The 25,794-nt window shown below is 34.6% G+C and overlaps 2 protein-coding genes across 3 annotated transcripts; both read left to right on the forward strand.

The window, feature by feature from the left end:
* Positions 1-979: 979 nt before the first annotated feature.
* LOC143235070 (alpha-crystallin A chain-like) lies at positions 980-21,108 on the forward strand. Of its 2 annotated transcripts, none has more exons than XM_076472846.1 (3): positions 980-1,102; positions 9,175-9,558; positions 20,365-21,108. In XM_076472846.1, exons 2-3 carry the CDS (start codon positions 9,175-9,177, stop codon positions 20,560-20,562), a joined length of 582 nt encoding a protein of 193 aa, XP_076328961.1. In that variant the 5' UTR covers positions 980-1,102; the 3' UTR covers positions 20,563-21,108. The 2 variants fall into 2 exon arrangements, with proteins under 2 accessions (XP_076328961.1, XP_076328960.1); XM_076472845.1 differs by lacking the exon at positions 980-1,102 and adding an exon at positions 8,430-8,665.
* A 3,259-nt stretch (positions 21,109-24,367) lies between these two features.
* Positions 24,368-24,784, forward strand: LOC143234960 (proteasome assembly chaperone 3-like). The gene has a single exon (XM_076472655.1). The coding sequence runs from the start codon at positions 24,368-24,370 to the stop codon at positions 24,782-24,784; it is 417 nt and encodes a 138-aa protein (XP_076328770.1).
* Positions 24,785-25,794: the final 1,010 nt, after the last annotated feature.

The raw sequence follows: 25,794 nt of genomic DNA on the forward strand, positions 1-25,794 counted from the left end.
CAGAAATGATCACAGGTAAGAGTGAGGGAGTGACAAAAAAAAGCGTGATTTGTATAATTGGTCATGTACCTGAACTGCGATCACAGATAGTATATGGTTATTGTTGTTTTGAATTAAGCACAAAGTTACACAATGGGCTATCTGTGTTCTGCTCACCACAGGTATCGAAACCCGGATTTTAGCATTTAAGTCCACAAACATACCACTGAGCCACTGGGGGGCGTAATATATGATAGTAAAAATATGATTTATATTTTTAATGATATATCTTGACAAACTGTAGATTACTCATTCCTCTGTTTTTGTTAATTTTTTTATCTCAAGAAGTTCTTGACGGTTTACGAATGCAATGCGCAAATACTTCAAAGAAACACAGAAATTAAAGTTAACTGCTTGACTTATCCAAAGATATCATGTGCGTCACACACACACAAAAAAGAAAAAAAGATGTTTATAAATTGGTTTGGTTTGTTTTGAATTTCGCGTAAAGCTACACGAGAGCTATCTGCGCTAGCTGTCCCTAATTTAGCAGTGTAAGACAAGAGGGAAGGCTGCTAGTCATCACCATCCACCGCCAGCTCTTGGGCTACTATTTTACTAACAAATAGTGAGGTTGACCGTCACATTATAACGCCCCCACGGCTGAAAGGGCGAGCATGTTTGGTGTTATGGGGATTCGAACCCGCGACCCTTAGATTACGACTCAAGCACCTTAACCACCTGGCCATACCGGGCCTTGTACGTTGGAAAGTGGTTCTACCTTGATTGTCACGCAATTCCTTAATTTTAAGTTGTCTACATTTACCATAAATTCTACTTTCACTGTTTCTTTGTCTCTTCCTAATACAGACATTTTTTAATTTGATCTCTCTTCCGCCTACGTAGTTAATAAAGGTTGAACCATTAACCACTTAGGCAGTGAATTCTAGGAACGTGACACCCGTGTGTTTTGCCTGTCGCCTTCAACGTATATATATTGTTTAATCTGTCACACGAAATAGAGACACTGACGTCAGAATTCTTGTGTTATAATATGCGTGGTTGAGAGACATGACTAAGACATACAAGCACACACAACCAGGGAGCGGATGAGAATTTTCTGGTAAGTAGGTCTATTTTAACTTTATAAAAGTGTATTCTGTGGCCAACTTGTTCACTTGCTTTAAACACGTGTTTTGGCCTCCATGTGATTTGTTAATAGGTTTTAGTTTTAGTTTCCAAGTTGGATTAATACTTGATTTCATTACTAGAGAGATCACTGATTATACAAACAATGATACTTAAGTTACTAAATAGTCTCATGTCATGCTTAGAGGGATGAAAGCCTCATAATCTATTTATTATTAAACATTAGTTCCAGGTATGTTTTTAGGACTAGTTGTTGTAAATAACATATCTGGAACAGATACAGTCATGATAAAATCTTTAGCGCTTCATTAAGAAGTATAAAATTTTGTTGTAAAATGTAACTCTTTATTTCACAGGTGGCCAGGTAGTTAAGGCACTCGACACGTAATATGAGGGTTACGGGTTCGAATCCCTGTCGCACCAAACATGCTCGCCATTTCAGCCGTGGGGGCGTTATAAAGTTACGATCAATCCCACTATTCGTTGGTAAAAGAGTAGCACAAGAGTTGGCGGTGGGTGGTGACTACTAGCTGCCTTCCCCCTAGTCTTACACTGCTAAATTAGGGACGGCTAGCACAGATAGCCCTCGCGTAGCTTTGCCCGAAATTCAAAACAAACAATTTACAGCACACCAACACAGCTGTGAGAACTAGATGTCATTCACACCAAAAAACTCAACTCCATGTCATTCAACACTTTTCGTATCCAGTAAAGGAACAGCAAAAGAATGTGTCATGTTGTGAAAAGAATGTAAGACGGTCATCTGTTTTGAACAAATCTAGAAAAGATAAATAATTAATAATCAAAGAAAACCATGGTGCAGCATGTAGTCAACGAGTCAAAGAGATTGAATTCGTGGGAATGGATAGTTACAAAAGGGTGTCACGTGTTTCCAGTATTCGGGCTATAAACATAAAAAAATTTACTAAGATAAGGGTTTCGATATGTTAACCTAAACAAAAAAAATACTTCTTTTTTATATTTCGTCAACCACTGCTCTCGACAGAAATCGCGAAAATCGCTGAGAGAACAGGTTTATGGAGCTGATGAACCTGATTCTATGCCGTCCAACACGTGCAGCCACAGTAATGTTTTACGTAGAATTTTGGATTTGGTTATGGGTTTTGTTCTCTCATAACCTGGAAACTAGTACGAATTCGGCTATGCTGAATGGAAAATATAAATTTCAGATTTCGTAAGAAGCTCAAATCTCCGTTTAAAACAGAAAACAAAACCGCAACCACAACAACAAAAAAAAAAACATCAACCTATCATATTTCATCGACTCGTAAACTGGGTGTTAAAGAAAGTCGGTCTAATTTTTATTTTGTTTCTGAAATAATTTGAAATGATATTTACGATCTTCTCTCTCTGTTTCCAACCACTGAACAACATAATTTAGAAAGATAAACAATGGAAAGTTTAGGTAATTTCTGTTCATATCGCTTCATTAATCTCTATGCCTTACGTTGTTGTTGTTTTTCGTAACGTTAACTAAGTGATAGGTAATACTTTCAAGTATTTCTATTTATATTATATCAAATAAAAACACGCAAATCTTGATAAGTTTAATAGACATTTTTTTATTCATCATTATATTTCACCTACGTATTTTCACAGATCCAATACTGTTTCTACTTCATTAGATATGAGAAGTAATACAGATTTTAAACTGATATTTATGTGAATTATGATTGAATTGGGTCTTCCCCTGCAATACTTTTGAGAGAGAAAGTAAAACAAGATATAGCATAAATAAAATAAAAGCATAGCATGGAAATTATATTTTAAGCGAGAACCTTTGTTTAAAGAATTTTGAGCAAATTAAAAGTTATGGTTTAAAGCATGATACCGAATACATAACACAAACGTATATTTAACACAAAAGTGTGTGTGTTTTCTTATAACAAAGCCATGTTGGGCTATCGGCTGAGTCCTCCAAGTAAAATCGAACCCCTAACTTTAGTATTATACATAAGTACCATCGGGGGACTAACAGAAAAGGACGAAACTTATACTTTATATATAATACAGAATACAAAAACTTATAAAACGAGCATTTTTCGAAAGGTGGATCTTCCTTCATCAGAGACGAACTGGAAATCTTGCACATAAATAGCGTTTCATACAATATTACATCGTTCAGCCTCCCTGATAAGTTCTGGTATTGAACAAACATCTTACTGGGCAGCGACTTATGATATGAAAGACAAAAGTCAGATCTTAAATGCCATTTTTACACACCGCTGATCTTGGATTGGAATGGATAAATCAGGAAAAATGCAGAAAATAATAAAAATAATACCTGCAATTAACTTGTTTTTATACCAACATACATAATATTAATTATACTCTTCAAAAAAAGAAACGCAAAAGAGATATTTTTGTTATTTTACAGAGAAATATATGTAGTAACGTTACAAACTCGGAGTATGTGATGTTACACGTGTTAAGGCACTGATTGTCAGACCAAAATGGCAATAAAAGTTATGCACTTTGAAAACGGAGGAAAACATCGGATTTTTCGCCAAAACGCATGCGTGTCCAATAAATTTGTTTGAGAGATCTGCATGTTCTGCAAGTGCAACATGTGCAAAATCCCTATAAAAGTGACGGGTTCCCGGTTTCCATAGCTCAGTGTTAAGCCACCGACACGCAATACAGTTACGCCAAGACTGACTGAAGCACAACGCAACAACGCCATTGGTCGCTTGGAAGCAGGCGAATCTCGATCAGATGTTGCCAGAGCTGTGAATGTCCATCCAAGCACCATCACAAGACTATGGAATCGTCACCAACAACATGGATCAACTCGTGAACGTCCACGATCTGGCAGCCCTCGTGTGACCACGCCCGCACAAGATCGCAACATCCGGTTACGTCACCTTCAGGATAGGACCACCACTGCGACGTCTACTGCCTCAACTATACCAGGGCTGCGTAGGATTTCCGAATAGACCTTACGCAACCATCGACGAGATTCTTAGGCCCCATGTGCAACCCATCATGGTGAACGTCAACGACGTTTTTCAACATGACAACGCCCGTCCTCACACAGCCCGACTCACCACTGTCTTCTTGAAACACCACAGCATCAACGTTCTTCCCTGGCCCTCCAGATCACCAGATTTAAACCCCATCGAACCTCTTTGGGACAAGTTGGACCGACGTCTGCGACGGCGACAACCTCAACCGCAGACTGTACCTTAGCTTGCAGCAGCTTTGCAGGCTGAGTGGACAGCCATTCCACAGGATGTGATTCGTCATCTCATCGCTTCCATGGGCAGGAGTTGCCAAGCAGTTATTGATGCTCACGGGGGGTATACTCGTTATTGACGTTGAGTGACGTTAAACTTCACCTAGTGAGCGTGGACTTCACCTTTGCAGACTTTGGATGTTCAGCAGTGAATGTGCAAAGTTTCACACATGTCATACAGAACTACCCGGAATAAACTTGTTAACAATTTGTCTCAAATTTTGCCTTTTGCGTTTCTTTTTTTGAAGAGTATATAAAATTATTCCCGGTAGATGGTTGGAATAAACAAGTTTTAATAAGAACTGCGTGCAAATAACGAGAACATCAATGAACTATGTAATAGTAAGCAAACAAGTGTGTTACAATATAACATTTTCCTGAAAAAAGAAAATGTTAGTTTATGGAATGCTCAAAGTAAAATGCTTGTTTCTATAGTTTTAAATAAATGAGTGTTTACCCGTTTATTAAAATCAGACTAAAATAAGCCACAAAAACCAAAGGGAAAACAGTAAATAATACAGTTCGACAGGTGGACAGACAGACAGGTTTGCGAATAGATAGATGGATAAAACGTATGAAGCCACACAAAGCTGATTATCTTACTTCCTAGTGAGACTGGTACATAGAGAGCACCAGCATAATGGCTCCATATAACAAAAGCACATATAACTAGACTCTACATCCGGCAGGTGGCTACAAAGAATAATCAAACAAAAAGTACCTGACTTTTGTACTATCACCTGTTTATTACAAAGAAAAACTTGATTTCCGCACTGTTGTGCATGTTTTACTTTAAATATATAATATATCTATATATTTAGACTAATATTTTTTACAGTTGTTTTTTTTATTTTATTCTACCGGTTTCGTGACTTCAAAGTTCACTTCTCAGAATGTAATTTTAGAACTAATCTATAATTCGAGTATAATTAAAAATGTCCTTAAATCTGTTGAAAATTTGCCAAACAAATTAGAAGGAAATCAAGCTTTTGTTTATTTAGATGTAGTAGCTCGATTTCCAAATATTTAATATGAATATGGACTGTGTAATTAATTTTTCTTACTCATTTGGAAAATTTTCAATCAAATTTCTGGAAGAACAATGGAAAAAAAAGTTGCTCCAATTTATGCTAATATCACTATGATGTTTTTGAAATATAATTATTTAATTTATTACCTAATTATTTTGAAGAGGATTTTATACGTAAAAAGAATTTGAAAAAGATTTCAGGACTATTGTGGAACGGAAGAACATTCTTTGTTAGGATTATAAATTTAATAAATATGTAAGTGTTTCATCAGAACAATTGTAACTGATATATTTTTTCAAACATACAAACAAGCTCGTGGCATTATGTACGTTTCTTTTTGTAATCATCTCAAACATATAAACTAAAATGTTCCATCACATATTACAATGTCTAGTGAGGAAACAAGAGCTAAAAGTAGTTTTTGTTTCATTGTCACTGTCCGGAAAATGTTATAGTACAAGGTTTCGAAATAAATAAAAATAACTTTATATATATATATTGATACTTAATTTGCTAATACACAATTAAAACAAATAGCAGATAAAACCTAAAAGATGTTTTTAAAAATAACAAAATTATTCTATCAAGAGGACAACCTAAAAAAAATTATAGAGATTACTAAATAACCGTAAAATAGTGATTTTTCTAAAGAGGTTATATTCAGTTGTGAAAGAAAGAACGGGCCTGGCATGGCCAAGCGCGTAAGGCGTGCGACTCGTAATCCGACGGTCGCGGGTTCGCGCCCGCGTCGCGCTAAACATACTCGCCCTCCCAGCCGTGGGGGCGTATAATGTGACGGTCAATCCCACTATTCGTTGGTAAAAGAGTAGCCCAAGAGTTGGCGGTGGGTGGTAATGACTAGCTGACTTCCCTCTAGTCTTGCACTGCTAAATTAGGGACGGCTAGCACAGATTGCCCTCGAGTAGCTTTGTGCGAAATTCCAAAAAACAAACAAACAAGAAAGAAAGAATTGTGGTTTATGTAATTTAAGATATATCAAAACTGTAAATCCAATAAAGGTAAATAACAAAGATATTTTAGTTTTCATTAATAATCTGTTGAAAAGCAGTTCTAGAAATGTAATATATATTTAAAATGCGATAAACTGTGGTAAATTCTACTTGTTGAAACAGATACAATAATTTAAGATTAAGGGTGAATTTGTTCAGTATCTTATTAAATTTCTTTAAAAAAAAACGAACTCCAATATATGCCAGCAAACATTTTAATGGATGTATTTTAAACAAATTTAAAATTAAACCATCACATTATAACGCCTACACGGTTGAAAGGGCGAGTATCTATGGTGTGACGGGGATTCGAACATGATCGCGCTTCCAGCCGTGGGAGCCTGTGATGCCCTTAATGTCCGGGGCCGCACGCGCGCTTGCATATTCTATAACTGGGCAAAAGACAGGTAGCATATTCGGCGCCGGTCTTGTGAAAGTGGGTTTTCTCGGGGTGCTCCCGTTCTCCCCACCCCCCACCCCACAGCAAACTCTGAGGCATTTGGATTTATAGATCTAAGCCACCTCGTGGCCCTGACTTTTTCCGTTACTTTTCTCTGAAACTGCCTTCACTAGGTCAATCTACACAATCGCCTAATAGGAAACAAAACTAGGAAAATTTAATTCAAACTTCCAATGCACATATCAAAATTCTATTGTGAGTGGGGCGAAGGGGGATATAAATATCCCTGAACACCTCAGTCAGGAAGTTCATCTTCCTTTAAAACTAAATACCTGCCACGGAATTTTTCGTTTTTTCCCGTGGGGGTGTTATAATTTGACGGTAAATCCCACTATTCGTTGGTAAAAAAGTAGCCGAAGATTTGATGGTGGTTGGTGATGACTATCTGCCTTCCCTCTAGTCTTACACTGCTAAACTAAGGACGGCTAGCGCAGATAGCTCTTGTGTAGCTTTTTGCGAAATTCAAACAATGAGAAACACATACCGCGTTTCTCCGAAAATAAGACAGGGCTTATATTAATTTTCACTCCAAAATATGACACTAGGGCTTATTTTCGGGGGATGTCTTATTTTGATATATTAAAAAAATGAAGTTACAAAGTAAAACTATTAAACTGACCATTTAAAATAAACTATTATTAAACTATTAAACTAACTGATTAATACTTAAACAAACTAATTAACTAACTATTAAACTAATTAATAAATTAATTTTTTTTATTTCTTTCCTCTTCCTGCCACTCTTAACTAGGGCTTATTTTAAAACTATCCCCAAAAATCACACTAGGTCTTATTTTATGGGTAGGTCTTATTATCGGAGAAACACGGTATATGATAATATTGTACAAAACGGTACGCTAGTAGTTATTTTATTTGTCTGTTATTCCTTTTCATACATCACATGTTGCCACTAAGTTTATTCATTTATTTTTAACTATCGTTGCTATAGCTAAAAATTAGGTTTCGACACCTATGGCGGGCAGAATGCAGATACTTTTATAGGTAGCTAGCTACTTCCTTAATAACAAACAACAACTTTGTAGTTTTTGTATAATAAACATCATTCCATGCCTTCTGGGTCACCTGTAGCAGGTTTGGTCACCCTTGTTAGCCCAAGTGTCCTCCAGTGGTTAACTTTAAATTCGCGGACTTATCTTGCCAAAATCGGTGAAGAGAGCGCATACAGCCCATTTTGTAGCTTAGTCAGTAAACTTATTTATCTATACTTGATTGCAACTGACCTGTGTGTATGAATGAACTCGTCCTTACTTACATATTGCATCCGATACCGAATTACTAACTTCTGTGCTTTGTTTCCTTAAAAAGTGAGAGAACAACTCAATGAGCTAATAGTCGTGGGAGAAACTGTGAGTAACCCTTACAAAAAAAAAAAAAAATCATTTCCCGCACCGGCTTCTTGAAAACGTCACTAAAGAAGTAACCAATAACGTAGTAGAACTAGAAACGATGTAAACGAGTGTGGAGCCCTATTGGGAGGCCTGTTTGTGAGCATGCTCAGTACTCATATAGTTACGCAACATTGGAGTGAGGTTATGGGTAATTTTCAGACTGTGGTAGCGCCGACGCTGTTCGTGAACTTTCCACAACTTAAATATATAGACTCGTTTCTCAGCGCAGTCAGAGAAAGACTTAGGTTTAGCGAGGAAAAATACGTCAACTATACACCAAAGGAAACATATTGTTTTTCTGACAACTTCCAGTCAAGAGTTAAAGACTTTGAAAATCAAGTTCTACTACTTTATATTGACGACATAGAATGGTGAGTATTTCTTGCTCTTTATTAATTCTCTGTCAAAACTTATAAACTTAAATTTTTGGGGCAACATTTCTCTTTTTGCGATGACACTGAATTCACAACTGCTGATAAAGAAAATGACATTTTAAAATTTTAGTTTCATGTGCCGGCTTTTTATAGACCGTTTTGATTTAATAATGGCACATAAAGGCTTTCGTTACTTCCCAGAAAGTCATTCCCAATAAACTAGCGGCTTTAGAAAATGTAACCTGGACAAACTGAAATGGCTTTAATTGAAAATGTATGTAAATTAATATATATCATTGTATTTTTTATTTATTTTTTAGTTGTATACATTATGGCTGACAACATCTATTGGCAGAATACGCAATGTGGAATGTGTGAATTTTGGCAGATCGTCTAACTATTATCTGTATTCTGAATCATCTCTTGCTGATCTAACTATTATTTGTATTCTGAACCATCAATTACTCGTTTACTTTCTCGAGGTACTTTGTTGTTTTATGTATTAGATGGCCAGCTCAGAAAGAAAGCTTCCAATCCTTAAGACCGACTCCCACATCATTGACCAAGAGTTCAACTCCATCCGGGAGCGTTTTGATGCCGAAATGAAGAGAATGGAAGAAGAAATGACCAGGTTTCGGTCGCAGCTACTGGACCGTGAGAGAGAGTTCATAGGCAGCAGCAACCAGCCTCAGCGCTCCAGCACCACACATTCGACAACCACGACCAACGAAGGCACTACACACAAGTCAGAGCTGCGAACATGGCTGGATGGGCTCAACTCTCCCCTCATTCAGGAGGGCGAGGATGGCAAAGAGCTGAAACTGCGATTTGATGTCAGTCAGTACAGCCCCGAGGAGATCGTGGTGAAGACAGTAGACAACCGCCTTCAGGTAGGCGTGCCTCTCTTAACATCTAGCTTAAGTACCATATATGGCAGTAAGCGGGTGATGTAGCCCGTACAAGGGAGGAACTGTGTTAAATAACCTTGTAATTTCCAATACGTGGCAATTCCATGCTTTCACCAAGACTTTCAAATCAATACAATCCAATCAAATATTTTGCTTATGAACTACCTTAAAATTCGATGTATGTGTATAAATCACTCTGTGTGTGTGTGTGTGTGTGTGTGTGTGTGTGTGTGTGTGTGTGTATGAAAACGTGCCTGAGAACCTTTAAATATAAGCCGGTATTTTCCCCTCCTTGTTGGCCTTTACGTGAGAGAAATATGAGGTTACGTGGTGCCCCCAAACGGAATTTCATCAAAGGTTATGTTATATGATAGCAACTTTATTTACCATCCACAGTACGTAACTCTCAGTCCAGGTACAAATGAGTTTATATTTAACCATTATTCTGGCCTCACGATGGTTTGCACTCGGTCCACGCTTTCCTGATTTCTCCAGCTATTTTTGACAGTTAAACCAGTTACGTTCAAAATGGCTGGTGCTTTCAACTTGTTAAAGGCTAATACGTGGGTGTGCTGTCATAACTGTCAAGCAGGTAGAACAAGGTGGGTGTAGTTTTATATTATACAGTGAATATTTCTGTTCAGGAAAACATGAAACGTACGTAAAATGCATAAAAGGGAATATGGGACATGTACAAACGTCATGTGATAGGCCTAAAACAAGCCACGATTGTTTTGGATTCTATACGTGTTGTAGACGAAAAAAATATTAAATGATAATTTAAAGCAGAAAACCCTTTTATATTACTAAACTCTCACGTGTAAGTCAAATCGAAAGTGATGCTTTTTGTTCATTACAGCCTAATGTGAATATTAGGTTTAAGTTCAAGTGGTTGCCAATAGTGTTGCGTAATTGCAGAAACTAAATTTTTGTAAGAGTATTCTGCTCTTTTAGGTACTAGAAAAACTGTGTGGCAAGAAAGAGACTCGTTAAAACTAATGTAACATCTTAAAAAAATTAAGTAACATCTTTTATATGTGACCATACAATTCAAGATAAGTGTAATATTATGACGTGCTTTGTTATTGTACTTAACACTCTTTTTTTCTTATGGTAAAATTTTATGCTGCATAAATCCCCTGGTGATTTATAATTTTTCTTGGCAGTTAGTATGATTTACAAATTGTACAGATCGCAGAGACCTCTAGTACAAATCAGGGATGCTCAGAAACTGATGTTTATCTTTGCTCCACGCGCGTTTTTTTGTGTGTTTTTTCAAGTTTACATATTTAGCGGGTGTGTGGTTTGCAATTAAGATGTTAAAAGGCTTTACTGGTTACTAAACGCACAGATAGCCCTCGAGTAGCTTTGTGCGAAATTCCAAAACAAACTGGTTACTAAACGTATGGTGGAGATGTTTACAGATAATTCGTAAGTATACATAGCTGAAGTATATACTTTTAGAGAATACAGGGCAGTATCGGGCGTCCGGGAAAGCTGCGACTGAAATTTTATTCTCTTGGTGATTAGTGTAGCAGCCTTTGTTATAAATGTTCAGTGGTATGACGGGAAGTGCTAACATGCCAGCAAGCTGTCCTAGTCAAAGTGTAGTCTAATTTACTGATGAACAGTGTTCTTGTATGCCCAAGTAAAAATTGATTCAGTCAAAAATAGATTCAACAAGCCTGCAACGCAGCTTGAGTTTCTAGTACTTGACTTCAAGGGCAGGGGAGAATTGTTGGAAAGTAACGAGCCGCGTTTATAGCCTAGTGTGTAAAACTTTACAGTAAAGTGATAGTTACCGTATAAATCATATCTTATTCTTTCTTTAATGTTATTGTCGTTCTTATTAAGTACAAAGCTACGCAAAGAGCTATCTGTGCTCTGCCCATCACGGGTATCAAAATCCAGTTTTTCGTTAACTGTGGTGGTTAGTTAAATATTTATCAACATATTTATTCATATTATTGTTAATACAATATATGTATGTTTGGTTACTTTACAATTCTAGCTTAATATGAAGATTTAGGAGTAACCAGAATCTCCTAAGCTGCTCTAAATATGTGATTTTCGGATTACAGTCGAAAGTATAGTTAATAGCAAGGATACCCAAGCTGACATTGCATACTCCTGGCTAGAGCTGTATGTAGCATTATCTAAGTTAATTTTTGGATTAATTTCTACTTTTATTATGTGTAGGTAGTTTGCTTTGGTCATTACCATTTCTAGATGCAACATAACGAAAGTTTATCTTAGCTAATAAAAGTGCTGGTTATGACTGAACTGCTTAACCTTAATTTATAATTTTACTAAATCTTTCATGCGTGTCACTGAACATCGCTTGTATGATACGCTAGCTTCAATTCCATCGTATGAATTTAATTGTTCTGTATACATTAAACGCTAGGACTAAGCATACGATCGCAGTTAAGTTTTTATCATTCAAATATTTTATACCACACTCATTAAATTCTGTTGTCTCTGTTTTGCCTATTTTCCCTCTAAATGATTTAAAATGCAAAGCTTAAGGAGTTCACATTACATGTCTTTAAAGTCATTATGACATGTAATTACTTGCAGGCAAAACAATAGAGGTCGTCATGTGTTTAAAAAAAAAAAAAAAAAAAAACTAATCGCGACTCGGTCGTATGTCTGAAGGTTCATAACGCTTAAAACCAGGTTTCGATATATCCGCTAGTCCAGTGTGTAGCTTAATAATAAGTAGAGGCTAATGTACCCTGCATAATAGAGCTGATGTTTATGGGGCCATGGGTGCGTAAGTGTAACTGTCAAATCTCATTATCAGTCTGACAGGGATAACTGGCTGCCAGTAATGATAACTAACTGCCTTTCCTCTAGTCTATTACTTCGTAGAGAAGGGCATCTAGTGTAAACAGCAGGTTGAACGGCCAGGTTAGAGACCCATATAATATAAGTATTGTCGTTTGCAATTTTGGCCAGCGGACTAAAGGGAAAACAACCAGGTGGTAGCACCCACTACCTTAAACAACTATTCTTAATCGAACGGCGAGATGAATTGTCACAGTTATAAAACGCCTACTACTGCAAGTACAAATCGTGTTTGTTTGCGCCACGTCTCGAACTTGAGACTCTCTTCCTCAGCATCCCCAATCCTACGCGCCAACCATTAAGCCACATACGGTATGGAGATTGTTTTTTGTTTTTCTCTCTAATATCTGAAAAACTTGTTCCAGTCTGAAATATGTATCTGAAAACAAGGCGTTAATTTTCACGAAAAATCACACGTAGTTTTCTTTGATCTTTTGTCACTGTACTCGTCAAATTCCGTTAATATAAAAACTGGGCTCTGGACAACATCTTATTTGCACGTTGACTAAAAGCAGTTTAAGATGTAAGCACAAACGAAACGTCGCTGTTTACGAGATAACGAAATATACTGTGGCCGGTTGGGAAGGAGACTCTAACGTTTAGTGGAACACATCAACAAATTAGTTAGATCATTTTAACTAACATAAACTGATGGTCGATTCAGTATAAGCTTGCATAGAGCACCTGCATAACGCACGCAGTGATAAAATATTGTGCTTCAAGAAATGTGGCGTGTGTCATAAAATGTGATTTTAAGTATCTTTAAGGAATTGCCAGATCTTTAACCCAGGGGCCTCGTGCTTAAAATTTTGAAATTAAAATTTCTTGATTACTCTCATCTCTTGCTAAAGCACAAAAAAAGAAAAAAACGCGACAAAATGTGTGACGTTTAGTCTCTTAAAATCACAGTCACCAAATGTAAACCTTAAGGCACTCGACTCATAATCCGAGGGTCGCGGGTTCGAATTCCCGTCAAACCAAACATGCTCGCCCTTTTAGCCGTGGGGGCGTTATAAAGTTACGGTAAGTCCCACTCTTCGTTGGTAAAAGAGTAGCCCATTTTAGTAATCATTATATCTATCATTCTTAGTTCAAATAAGACGGTGAACTAAAATCACTTTCCAGATGTCGCATAAAATACCCAAGAAGTTTTGTAGAAGGTGAACTGCATTAAGACAGCAATAACACAAGTGAAATATTTAAGCTGTTAACATCTGTGTACTATCAGAGGCTATGTCCACATAGGAAAGTTTATTTTAAACTGCGCATCACACCCAAATCTTCCATTAGTTAATGAATCCGTTATGCATACCAGTTATACACATTTCTCACTTATGATCGCTTTCCACTTTATTTAGGTGTAAAAATAACATGGCTTGAAATTCTTGTTTAACTAAGATAAACTGTACAACTGTTTCTCTTGATCAAGTATCGCTAGTGCAAAGCTTCTATCGTCATTTTTATACCAATAGAACGATCATCGTGTCTCTTTGTTTTTCAAATAAGTAATTCGGTACGAGATATTTTAGTTACTGATATCCCATCTACGATGAATTTTTTTGTCAGATCTTTGACTCTACCTATATCGAGCAACTTTCCATATAAAAATAACTTTTACGTAAAGTCAGTTCGACACAGTTTAATGAGGTTATTTTTAAGGAGTATATTTCTCGTGTTTGTACATTAGAGCCTACAAATGACATTTTGGAGTTAACAAAAGTGAAGTGAACTCGGTATGATAGCGAAGTGTTTATTAACAGATGTATATTGTGTGGATTCAGCCACATTTCAAGGCAGAATAAATATATATATATATATATTAATCAAATGCTGCTAAGCATATACAATTACTCAATCCCAGTCAGTTCACTTGGTGTTGCTAGGGTCAAGTGGCCTTTTAAAGATATCGACCTACGAGGTCAGAGAGTAACGACTCTCATCAGCAGTATTACTGCTGTGACTAACTATTAGTTCCACTTAGTAACAACTAAAGAATACTTTATCTTCCTTTTCTTTTTATTTCCTTAAGTTTATATGAGGGCGTCATTTAAGGTTGAACGTACTTGCCAAATATTGTTTATACTAATTAATGAACGTAGAGGTCACTATAGGGTGATTCTTAAGAAATGTTACCAGACTTTTAACTTAAATTAAAAGAGCTAGACAATTCCACGTGTGGAAACGTGTAGGATATAAAATAAACATGTTACGCAAGCTTTCAAAAATTCCTGAGATTCATGTTTTATCTATCTAGCTGTGTAATTCTGCTATAACATTTGCTTTATTCAGTTTTTCTTCTCTCACAAATAAAATATTTTTATAAACTACACAAGAAGAAAGCGTTTCGCTAATTCTATTTTGCAGTGAATACTCGATATTCAGAAAGAACTTTTTGTTTCAAAAGTACATGTATTAAAACTTGTTTTCCGTTGGCTTGCATTGTATTTCGACGTGAAGTAATTTAGCTTGTTTATTATTTAACATCCCTAGATGGGACAGCGGCAATTTACGGACTTGCAACGCTAAAGTTTACGGTTCAATTCACCATATTGGACACAGCAGATGACCCAATATTGCTTCACTCTGAAACATACTTTTCGGAAAATTTTCTTAAACAAACAAGGAAATCACGTATTCGGTACGTGTATGAAGCTCGTGGACAGTTATTTCGAAATGCTAGTCCTTGTAACTAAGAAGCTCGTCACCAGTTAACCATAAGGACTATAAAGAAGAAATGGGGTTATAAGTCAGAGTTAAAATTGGGGAAGAAGCCGATAAATTGGGATTTTGATCCAAGGATTAGAATTTTATTTCTTGCTTTCGAAACTTGATATTCAGTGACTACTCTGATTGTTGTACGTGAAATATCCACTCCATCCAATTAAAACTTGAAACTCAGTTATTTACAAAATCAAGTATAGGTGGAGTGAATTCAAAATTTCCACTGACCTGTGAAATATATACACGTTGAAAGCAAGGTAATAAAAGCATACAATACTTTTATTTTAAAGCAATTTATTCCATTTACTTATCGAAAATGTTTCGAGGCTCCTTGTCTACAAAGGATATTGAAAGATCGAACGAGCTAATTATCCAATAGAATAGACAACAATGGCTTTTGGGAAGAATTTATATGAACAACTTTGCTAATTTAGATATTGACATAATGTTATAATACTTCTGTTTCAAGGTAGAAGGAAAACAGTCAAATTTGGTTACTCAAGAGTAGGCTAAGAGTCAGTAGTGCTGACTAGCTAGCTGCCTTCTGTTTACCCTCTCAGTTAAAAATTAGGGACGATCAGTGAAGACAGCACTTGTGTAGCCTTTCGGAGAAATTCTGAAACAAACAAGTGACGTATATAACCTGTTTCAAACGTTTTTTTATGTTTTTACTTTCGTTAATTATATCACTTACGTGTATTTTGTAGATCTAGGTTGGCTTAAAGGAAGGAAGGAAAATGTAGGTGTCTTTAATGTTTACCTTTTTTATTGTTCATGTAGCCTTCGCTCGCGGTGCATGTCACGTGACTAGTACGTGTTCCATTGCTTCTATTAATGGTAATATATTTAAGCTTACGAGTCCAAATAAGGATTTTTATGTGCTGATATTGTAACCTCGCCTGGAATTAAACTTAACAAATAGGTGTGGCACCTATGTGTGAAAGCGAGCTCCACCCAGAGCTCAGAATTGAGGGACTGTGTAGTAATAAGTCAACCATAACAGGTTTTCGTGGAAAAAGCTTTCCATCAAGACATGCGCAGAATCTTCGTGAATCAAAATATTATGTATAATTTGAAGCATAAAAACCTATTATGAGTTGTTTAGTGTCTAATTAGCCGTTAGTAAACAGCACAATTTCGGTGTTTTATAGAATGGTTGCGGGCCCACTGCAGTGATCAAACGTCGAATTTTAGTGCTTTAAGTCCTTGAGACTAATGCTGAACCACTTCATGTCAGTATTTATGCTGCTACTGCCTATGTGTGCCATTTTTACAAAGTATGATATATATAACCTTACGTTCCTGAATACATAAATCAAAAGATCTTTTGGGAAAGAGGATAACCACTCATCGCTACCAAACAATCGTGTATTTTTGAAGATCTGCTGACTCTAAATTGACACGAGAGACTAAGGATATCTCCGAGTGAAACTATTAAAAGTTTTAAACCCCAAATTAGGATTTATTTTTATCTAATGTACACTTTTCTTGCATGTTTCATTACATTGGCATTTATCTTAATGTTTGGTACAGCCATTTACTTTTGATACTAAAGTTGATGATTGTGGCATTTTAACTCGTTTAGTAACCACCCACATCGAAATATACTAAATTATTTATTAGTTTTGTTTTATTCTTTTTTATATATTTATGTTCCCAATTTGATATACACTCGCACACTACCACGATACTTTTCATGCCCTTCACTTGAATTTTCCTTGTTCTATCATTTTCACGTACGCCATTTAAGCTACGCTTTCTTGTTGACATTGTGTATTAGATTAACACATCCTAGTTTATTTTTAAAAAATATACGTGGTCATACAAACAAACTCACTTAGACATAACTTTATTTAATAACACTACACGTAAAGTATACAATAAACTAATTTAATGGCGCTTATTATAGCGCACAAAGTACGAAACAGTTATTAACGCTTACGACAGGGTTTTAGGAAAAATACAAAACTTACAAAAAATAAAATACGTAGTAAAGAAAACAGTAAGTAGATGGCGCTTATAACAGTCTATGAACTGAAGATAAACTGTTGCAAAGTAAAACAAATGTAGAGTTGTAATGTTCTGAATATGCAGAAATGTCTGAATGTGTGTTCACGAGTTGATATGCATATGGTTTCGAACGAACTGCGCGTGCGTATTTTAGACCTAAAGAAGTCGAGAAAGCCCATATAAATTGTATTAGTGTAATGTTCTCTCTTTAAAGAAATGTCATGCGGATTAAATGTTGTCTATGTGGAATACCTTGCAAACAAAAAAAACTAAAGTTCAAATTGAAACCAGTTGTTACTTAATGACAACAACATTATGTTATCGTGTACCATATTCGTTACATTAAATTGTTTGCCTTAGCAAATAAACAGACGGGATAATTCTGAATAAAAAAAAAAAAATGCAATCCAAGCTCATCGAACAAAAGCCTATATAACGATATGAGATTTGTAGCATTTGATCAAGAAATTTTCGAAAAAAGTTCCGAACAGACAACCATACACGCTCAAGCGATTTTTTGAAAATGTATCTTCTAGTTGACACAAAGGGAAGACACAGGAGAATTAGGTTTGGTGATCCCTCCCTTACGTTATCCATATGTGTTAGTTTTTTTCAACACAAACTGTTTCTCAAATACAGACTTGTATGAGCTATAACATAACGATTGTTGTAGCGATATAAACGTCCAAGTTTTCAATATTTTGTAATACAAATTACTTGCGGCTTTCAATTCAGAATTATGTTTATTCAAATACATTGTAATGTTGTGAAGTCACGTTCTTCTGTTATCCAGACAGTATAAAATTCAACTCAAAACATGTGCATCAGCCAATGTGCTTGTGTTCTGTTTTGTTACCCGACAATAATTGTGTTGTTTTTAATTTTAACTTGTATTTTAAACATTCGAACATGGGAAAAATACAACGAAAACTGTAGAGGTAAAAATACATCAAACATCATTTTATCATACGTTGGCATAAAGGATTAAGCGATTCCTTACGTTAAGTTAATACTTCTGTTTGGCAGAATTTTTTTTTTTTCACTTCAGCTAGGTACATTATTTGGATTCTTACTTTTTTAGTTATTCTGTTTTCAAATACTAAAATATACACCTTGAGGGTGACGTTCATTAGAGACTTTCACTGTCTCGTTTGTTATTGCAGGCCCATTAAGAAAATAAAAACCGTTAATATCCAGATATAGAAATTAAGTAATCGATAAAGAAGTCTCAACACGATAACGAGAAATTAGTGCTGTAACTAGAAACCAAAGTATAGAAAAAACTAAAGTGCTAAAAATCTGGATTTGAATATTCCATTGTATAGCTTTACGTTTAAATAAAAACAAAAGTGGCAATAGCAATAGTATTTATAAAACGTAAACTTTTATAAACAAATCTTCGTTTCAAGCTAGATGTTTTTGGTTTGATTTTAATATTTGTTATCGACACCATTTTTTTTTTCTCAACATGTGTTTATAGCTAAAAATTAGGTATACTGAGTTCTTTCATGTTAATCTAAAGTCTTAGGAACTTGCTCATGAAAACAAGATACTTTAGGTAAGTACTCAGTACAAAGACGTTTTCTTGCGTACTACCATTTAGTTTCCTGGACCCAGAGGTTTCTAAAATAGTTCTTGGACTCGACCAAGAATTTTGAGTCAGATGGTCTTTCAAGGAAAAAACAATTTTTTGATGTGGTATTTTATGCGCGTCTTTGCTTTGAATAGGGTTATATGGCTTCAAACAAAATCGTAACAAAGTTTCATTGCCAACCAATAGTCTTAAAGCTTTCATGTAACAACATATCTGAAACTCAGAGCCGATTATTTACAAAGCTTACGTTTCGTGGTTGAAAAAATAACTGTTGCAGCAGTAAATCAACTGTTACATTGTTTCTTTCCCCCTAAAGCAGTGACGAAGAATAGAGGCCTAATTCATCCACATTCCATTTTTGCCGATATGATTATTAAAAAGTAACCGTTTGTGATTGATCCTGCAACCTAATGGCTCTAGTCATTGCCTTATTTAAGAACTCAGGCTTAGCCTTCACATCGTCGTTATTGCTGTCTAAGAATTCAGGTTTAGCTAATCTCAGTTAGTTCACATGAATAACTAGATACTTTTAACGCTAGGATACTAATGTTAGCAACGATGCTCTTTTCTTAGTAAGTTAAACACGAAAGTAGAATAGGAATCTTTAGATATAAAACATGTATAGAGTAGACATCTTTTACAGCTGGTATAGAAGCACACAGTTACTTCTTTGGATACACATGTCAAACTTTTTCAGTTTACAGTTCCGTTTCATAATGCTATAAATTACATCAAAATTATGTAACCGTTTAAAATTAGCACCATATAATATTGATAAAAATTAGTATTCAAAACCCAGATGTGCATTATGAGAACAACATAAAGAAAACTGTCCATTGCCAGCTCCTGTCATTATCCTTTAACTCACAAATGAAAATGTCTGTTATCATAGCACCAAAAGCCGTTAGAAATATTTCGTTTATCAGACAATCTAAACGCATATGTCAAACTAATTAGCCATTAAGGACGACCAAATAAGAGATTAGGAGTTGTTTTGACCCACAACGTCTCAACTTTAACAGTTGATTTTGAATATATATATATATACTAGGTATAGATAGGTGCTAGGTATATAAAGAGATGAAAGCTTTTTCTGTTGTTGGCTTTGCTCTCTCAAAGGAAAATTTAGTTGTTTCGCAATTATTTCATTTTTTAACATCTTTTCATGCTTTTAAAATGGTATTTCTATAGAATATTTATTTTGTTGACTTCATCTGCTTGATCGACTGGATCTTCCGGTTTAATACTCAGTACAATTTAAAATTCGTTACCAATTTTTCTTGCTGGTATCCATGTCATGCACTTCGCAAGTATCTCGTGTCCTCGTATGATGCCACTAGAGATTTTTGACTTTTGAGCACATTAGTATAACTAACCCTTTCTTCTTCTTTTTTATAATCTGCAACCTAAGAATTTTGTGCTCAAACAATATTTAAATTTTATTGTCACTAAGATTTCATTAGCAAGCTACACCATGTCTATAAAATGTCTGAAATGCATAATATATTGAATATACATATACATACAGATGTATATATCATGCTTGTATATAATACTTTATAAGTTGTGGTGATATTCAGAAGTTGTTTATTATTCTGTTTATCCAATTTTAGGTGCACGCTAAGCACGAAGAAAAGTCTGAATGCAGACAGGTTTTTCGCGAATACAACCGAGAGTTTTTGCTGCCTAAAGGAACCAACCCTGAAATGATTAAGTCGTCATTATCGAAAGATGGTGTCCTGACGATCGAAGCGCCTCTACCGGCCTTGGAAGGACCAAAAGAACGAACTATTACTATTGATAAAGCCTAAACAAAACAAAAAATGACAAAAACTAAAAGTAGCTTTTGTTTATTTGCAGGCAATTTAATCTTTGCTGTTTCTCATAAATTATCAAATACTCTAATTTTCAAAAGTCACTTCTGCCTTTCAAATATAAAACTGATCAAGCGTCTTTGAAGTTACGAAACCTCTTTACAACTCATATAGTGCTTTGTCTGCTATGAAAGTTACTTGTTACACTTAATTAATCAGTGTTGGCATTCCTCTTGTTTAAGTACCTTACTTAAGATAAACACTGTGATTACGAATTAATGGTAAGTCAGGCAGATTCTTAAAAGAAATTACATTAGTTAAAAGAAAATACGTACATATAGGTATCCCGTTTTTAGTTAGTATTTTTTTCTAAATTATGTATCGTGGAAATTTACACGTGGAAAGTTTTTTCCACTTGGAAAGTAATACCCTTAGCAGCTTCGTCAGTGATTTCTATCCTCCGTCTGGCACGAGATTTGTGGAATATTTATTTGTACTGATGTTTTGTTCTAATAAAATATTTTTCTTTCGGTTTTTCTCATACATGAGTTATGAATTTCCTTATAACTATCACCTTTGGGAATATTTCATAATAGTCTGTGTACGTAACATAACCACTCGTTAACTAAATTATTTTGAACTTGACACCGTTAAAAATTACTTCTTTCCTAGAAGTATTTTATGGTCTTTCTTATTGGAAAAATTAAAACCTTTAAAATAATTAAGCTCGTTAAGCTAATTATTTCAAATCATACAAAAACATATATAAAAAAAACGTTTTTTTTTGTTTTTTGTCAAACTCGGAAGACATCCAGACTTGCAAAACTGTATAATTTGTAATGTTAGCAGCCTATGTTGATTTAATTTTCTATTCCTGAACAGTAGTTATTTCGCTACCACGTATGTATTTCTTGCTATAGTTACGTGTCAGTTTCGAAACCGTGTTAGTTAACACTGCAGTTATTCTGTTACACTTTGTTCAACTATCTAATAATTGCAAATTGTTTCTTTTGATACATAGTAAACGTTTGTTTACATAAGAAATTGTCGTTTTTATAAGTTTTGATTTATAATTTAATAAAATATTAAGCTCAAACATTCTACCACAAAAATAGTACAGATTTCGAATAGAACCGTACATGGCCCGGCCTTAACCACGACCAAGTGGTTAAGGCACTCGACTCGTAATCTGAAGAGGTTCGAATCCCCGTCACACCAAACATGCTTGCCTTTTCAGCTGTGGGGACGTTATAGTGTGACGATCAATCCCACTATTCGTTGGTAAAAGAGTAGCCCAAGAGTTGGCGGTGGGTGGTGATGACTAGCTGCCTTCCCTTTAGTTATGTTTTACACTCGTTACTTTCACAATTTTCTTAAATTTTACTTAAACACTTAGAGCCTTGTGTAACAAATGTGAGTACGTATCAGTCAATCTGCAACTGAGTCAATAATTAATATTTACTTCTTCGAGTTATTGTTGCTCAAATAATGTGTGATGATAATTATATCTTTTTTTTCTGATATGTAATGAAAGACGCTAACCGTTCAGAAGAGGACTTCTCCAGTTTTAACCTAATATGCAGGGTAATGTATTTTTAACTGGAAATTCTGGGAGTGTTTACTACTACTTCAAAGAAGATAATTAGGGTTAATTAAATCCATAACACGTAAAAATTCCGTGTCTTAGATTGTCCAGACAACTAGTTTGAGTAAACAATTATCTTTCCAATTTTCAATAAAATTTATATATATTTGTATATACACAGAAAAAAAAGCAACAAGATTTATTTGTTTCAAGTTAAGAACAAAGCTACACAATGGGCTATCTGTGCTCTGCCCACTACGAGTATCGAAATCCAGTTTCTAGCGTTTAAGTCCACAAACATACTGCTGTAACACAGGGGAAAATAAAAACAACAATAAGAACAAGATTATGACAAAACTACATTTAGCGTAAAGACGAGTGAATATGAGAAGTAAGAAGGAAACTGAATCCCACATATCTGGAAAGATATTGTTTTTCGAATATATGCAATATTATTATTTTGGGTGAGAATCACTTTATTTTTCATTGATTGCTCATATCCACTCTTCCTCCACCCGACCAACAGGCGTTTTTGTATTCATTCACCTAATGTCAAACGATAAACTAGTTCTTCGAAATATTTTGGCCCCCCCAGTGGCTCAGCGGTATGTCTGCGGACTTACAACGCTAAAAACCGGGTTTCGATACCCGTGGTGGGCAGAGCACAGATAGCCCATTGTGTAGCTTTGTGCTTGATTCAAAAAAACATCGAAGAATTTTGAAAAATGTCCACCCCAAACTTCGAATCTCGGCTCGCCACTAGATGGCCACTTGTTCATTTGTATATTTTTGTTAATAGAACATTTTAAAATATTAGCACCAAATATAATGCAATAGATTAATATGTGAAAAACAAAACAGTAAATCTCATTATGGGCAAACATTTTGGTCAACTCAGAAAAAAAACAAAAAAAACACGAAAGATCCGTAATATGAAAAGGACAACTCTGTCTGGTCTGTTGAATCTATAAATAACTACGTAAAGTTATATTGTTGTCTCAGTTTGATTAAATAATTCAAAAAAGCGTTCCACATTAAGATGCAGATGGCTAAGTCGAGAGTAAATTAACCTTTAAAGTGAAATGTTATATGTAATGGAACTTTGTACGTAAAAAAACAAAACAAAAACATCGCATGATTTGGACCCAAATATCCAAATGAGTATTCCGAAGTTTTGTAAGTTAGATTTACATGAAGTTTAATGAGCGTCTTTAATAAATTACTGATCACATTATCAACTGTTTGTACTATAATTTTGCATCCTAATTAATTAGGTATCTGTTGTAAATATGTATAAAATAATTCTCAGTGTGTTTGGTGGTAAGCTATTCTAGTTATACTTTATGACAAAACATAAACAAATACTAACAATACACACTACATGTCTGTTAAAAATATCACTTCTACACACAAAGCTTTACTACGCTAGCCGTCCCTAATTTTGAAGTGATTGATCAAAGTAAAGGCAACTAACATTATATAAAAAATTAAGTAATTCCAGGTTATAGAAGACATAATTATATATCATAGAATTAATTGATTCTTTATTGTTACCTGAACTCGATTTAACATTATTTTCACTAAATATTCTAAAAGAATCTGCCAACGATAAAACACGTTACAACAATATGTAATTTTTTATGACTTCGAACTACAAATATTAGTAACAAAAAAGTAATTTTCTTTCACGCCGATAACGGTAAGAAAAATAATATATGTAGTAAAACCTTATTTTGAACAAGAAATCATTATGAATATAAAACTTACGAAAGGTGTTCAAGTAATTTAGTCAGGGTAGATAACTTTCCTAGTTGTACAGAGCAATGCGTGTGTGTTGATTTCTAAATCCTTAGACTTCAAAAATTGCTCAAATAAGCGGAACGGAAATTAAAACAGAAGTACATCTACGTTGATTTACACTTCGTGGGGAAAATTAGACAATTTTCCATACCTCGGAGGATCAACTGGAGATGTAAGATTGTTTATATACATAGTCAGGGTTGTGTATACAAGAATAAAACCAATTCATAACAAACCCTTACTGAGGTTAGAAGAATAAACCTTTGTGTACTTATATAGCAATACGTTAAGTAAATATTGAGTTAATGTTTTGCTGTTTGACGAGTGTTGGGCATCTAAATTCTACAATTGCGCTGTTAATTTTTTTCAGAAAACATTAAATAATATAGGCGGCGATGTAGTTGTGAAGTTGGAATAATGGCTACTGCTGTTAGTGGTAGTTGTAATGTTACGCCTAATATGCAGCTAAAAGCAATCACAGAAGCAGACTTAATTGGAAACATTTTTACAGATTTCAGTATAACGTGTTTTGAAAATTGCATTTTTGTGGTTATTACTCAATTTGGAAAACTTGGAACACTGGTTCATATTACCAAAGACGTACCCCAAGAAGTAAGCTGTAACACTGAAGATCGAGCTGTTTTCAGTACCAAGGTTATTTTCGGAAACGATGAACCTTATGTTCATGCTGCGGCAAGATATTTGGTTTCGTTAATGGAAACCAGCAAAACAGTTTTGTTAGCAATTGCGCTAAAAAACTGGGATAGAGATACTGTAGTAACCATTGGAAATCGAGCGAAACAAATCTTTTACAAAGCATTAGTAGGAGTTTGACTGCCATTTGGAGGTTTGGAAAGATCGTAAGAACAAGTGTGGTTAAATTGAAATTAAACGTGAAAAAATGGTCAACGAGAATAACTTTGGTGAAGCAAAAAACTAAAAAGTTGAAGAATTCTTCTAGTTTTAAACACCGAAATATAACGATAGGTAGTTGATATATTTTTTAAAAATTTAAACATTATGCAGTAATTTCAAAAATCTGTAATACCAGTAAAATGAGCTATGTAACTCATCGAATAAAGCAATGTGTTATGTTGAAAGTGATAATGAGTATATATATTGTACTGGAATAAGACAAAAGAAAAGTTTGATGTCTTACAATAATAATATAAAGTAGAATGTAATTTATATAGGTCAGTTTCAGTAAATGTTTCTTAAACATATTTATTAAGGATTATTCCATCCAGCTAAGTTACGTTTCATTACATTTTGTATAATTCCATTTTAGACTTTATAAGACTTAAAAGATGAATTTAGTAGTAGTAACTGTTTTTATAATTGACATGTTAAATTTATTTTTTATTTAAGATACCAAGTTCTTTAATCTAGTATGCAAGAAAATGCACAAAATTATTAGTTTACAAAAGTTATGATTATAACATTTTTTTTCAATATTTAATAGCATATGCAAAATAATTTTAAATAGTTACCCCTAAAATAATTGATTATTGTGGTTAGTAAGTGTATTTTAGTCAATTTTGCACAAAATACATTCAGTTTTAAAGTGTTTAATCTTAATTGTTTCTGCCAATAACAAAGTGGATCTACTAATGATTTTTTATTTATAAAAAATGTAACCAAACTATTCTAAAAAGATATTGCATAAACCAATCAGTGTAAGCATTGAATGTGAAAAATTTCTATTTTTCATAAACCCTTCATTACAATTTTCATTGTCAGTTACATGTTTTATCAAAGAGATAATAATGATGTTATACTGTAAATTTCTTTTTTATATATTTATGATTCAATTACTATTAAAAATTACATTTTGTAATTTTGTA

The sequence above is a fragment of the Tachypleus tridentatus genome, chromosome 12 (assembly GCF_004210375.1).
Source record: "Tachypleus tridentatus isolate NWPU-2018 chromosome 12, ASM421037v1, whole genome shotgun sequence".
Classification (NCBI taxonomy): Eukaryota; Metazoa; Arthropoda; class Merostomata; order Xiphosura; family Limulidae; genus Tachypleus; species Tachypleus tridentatus.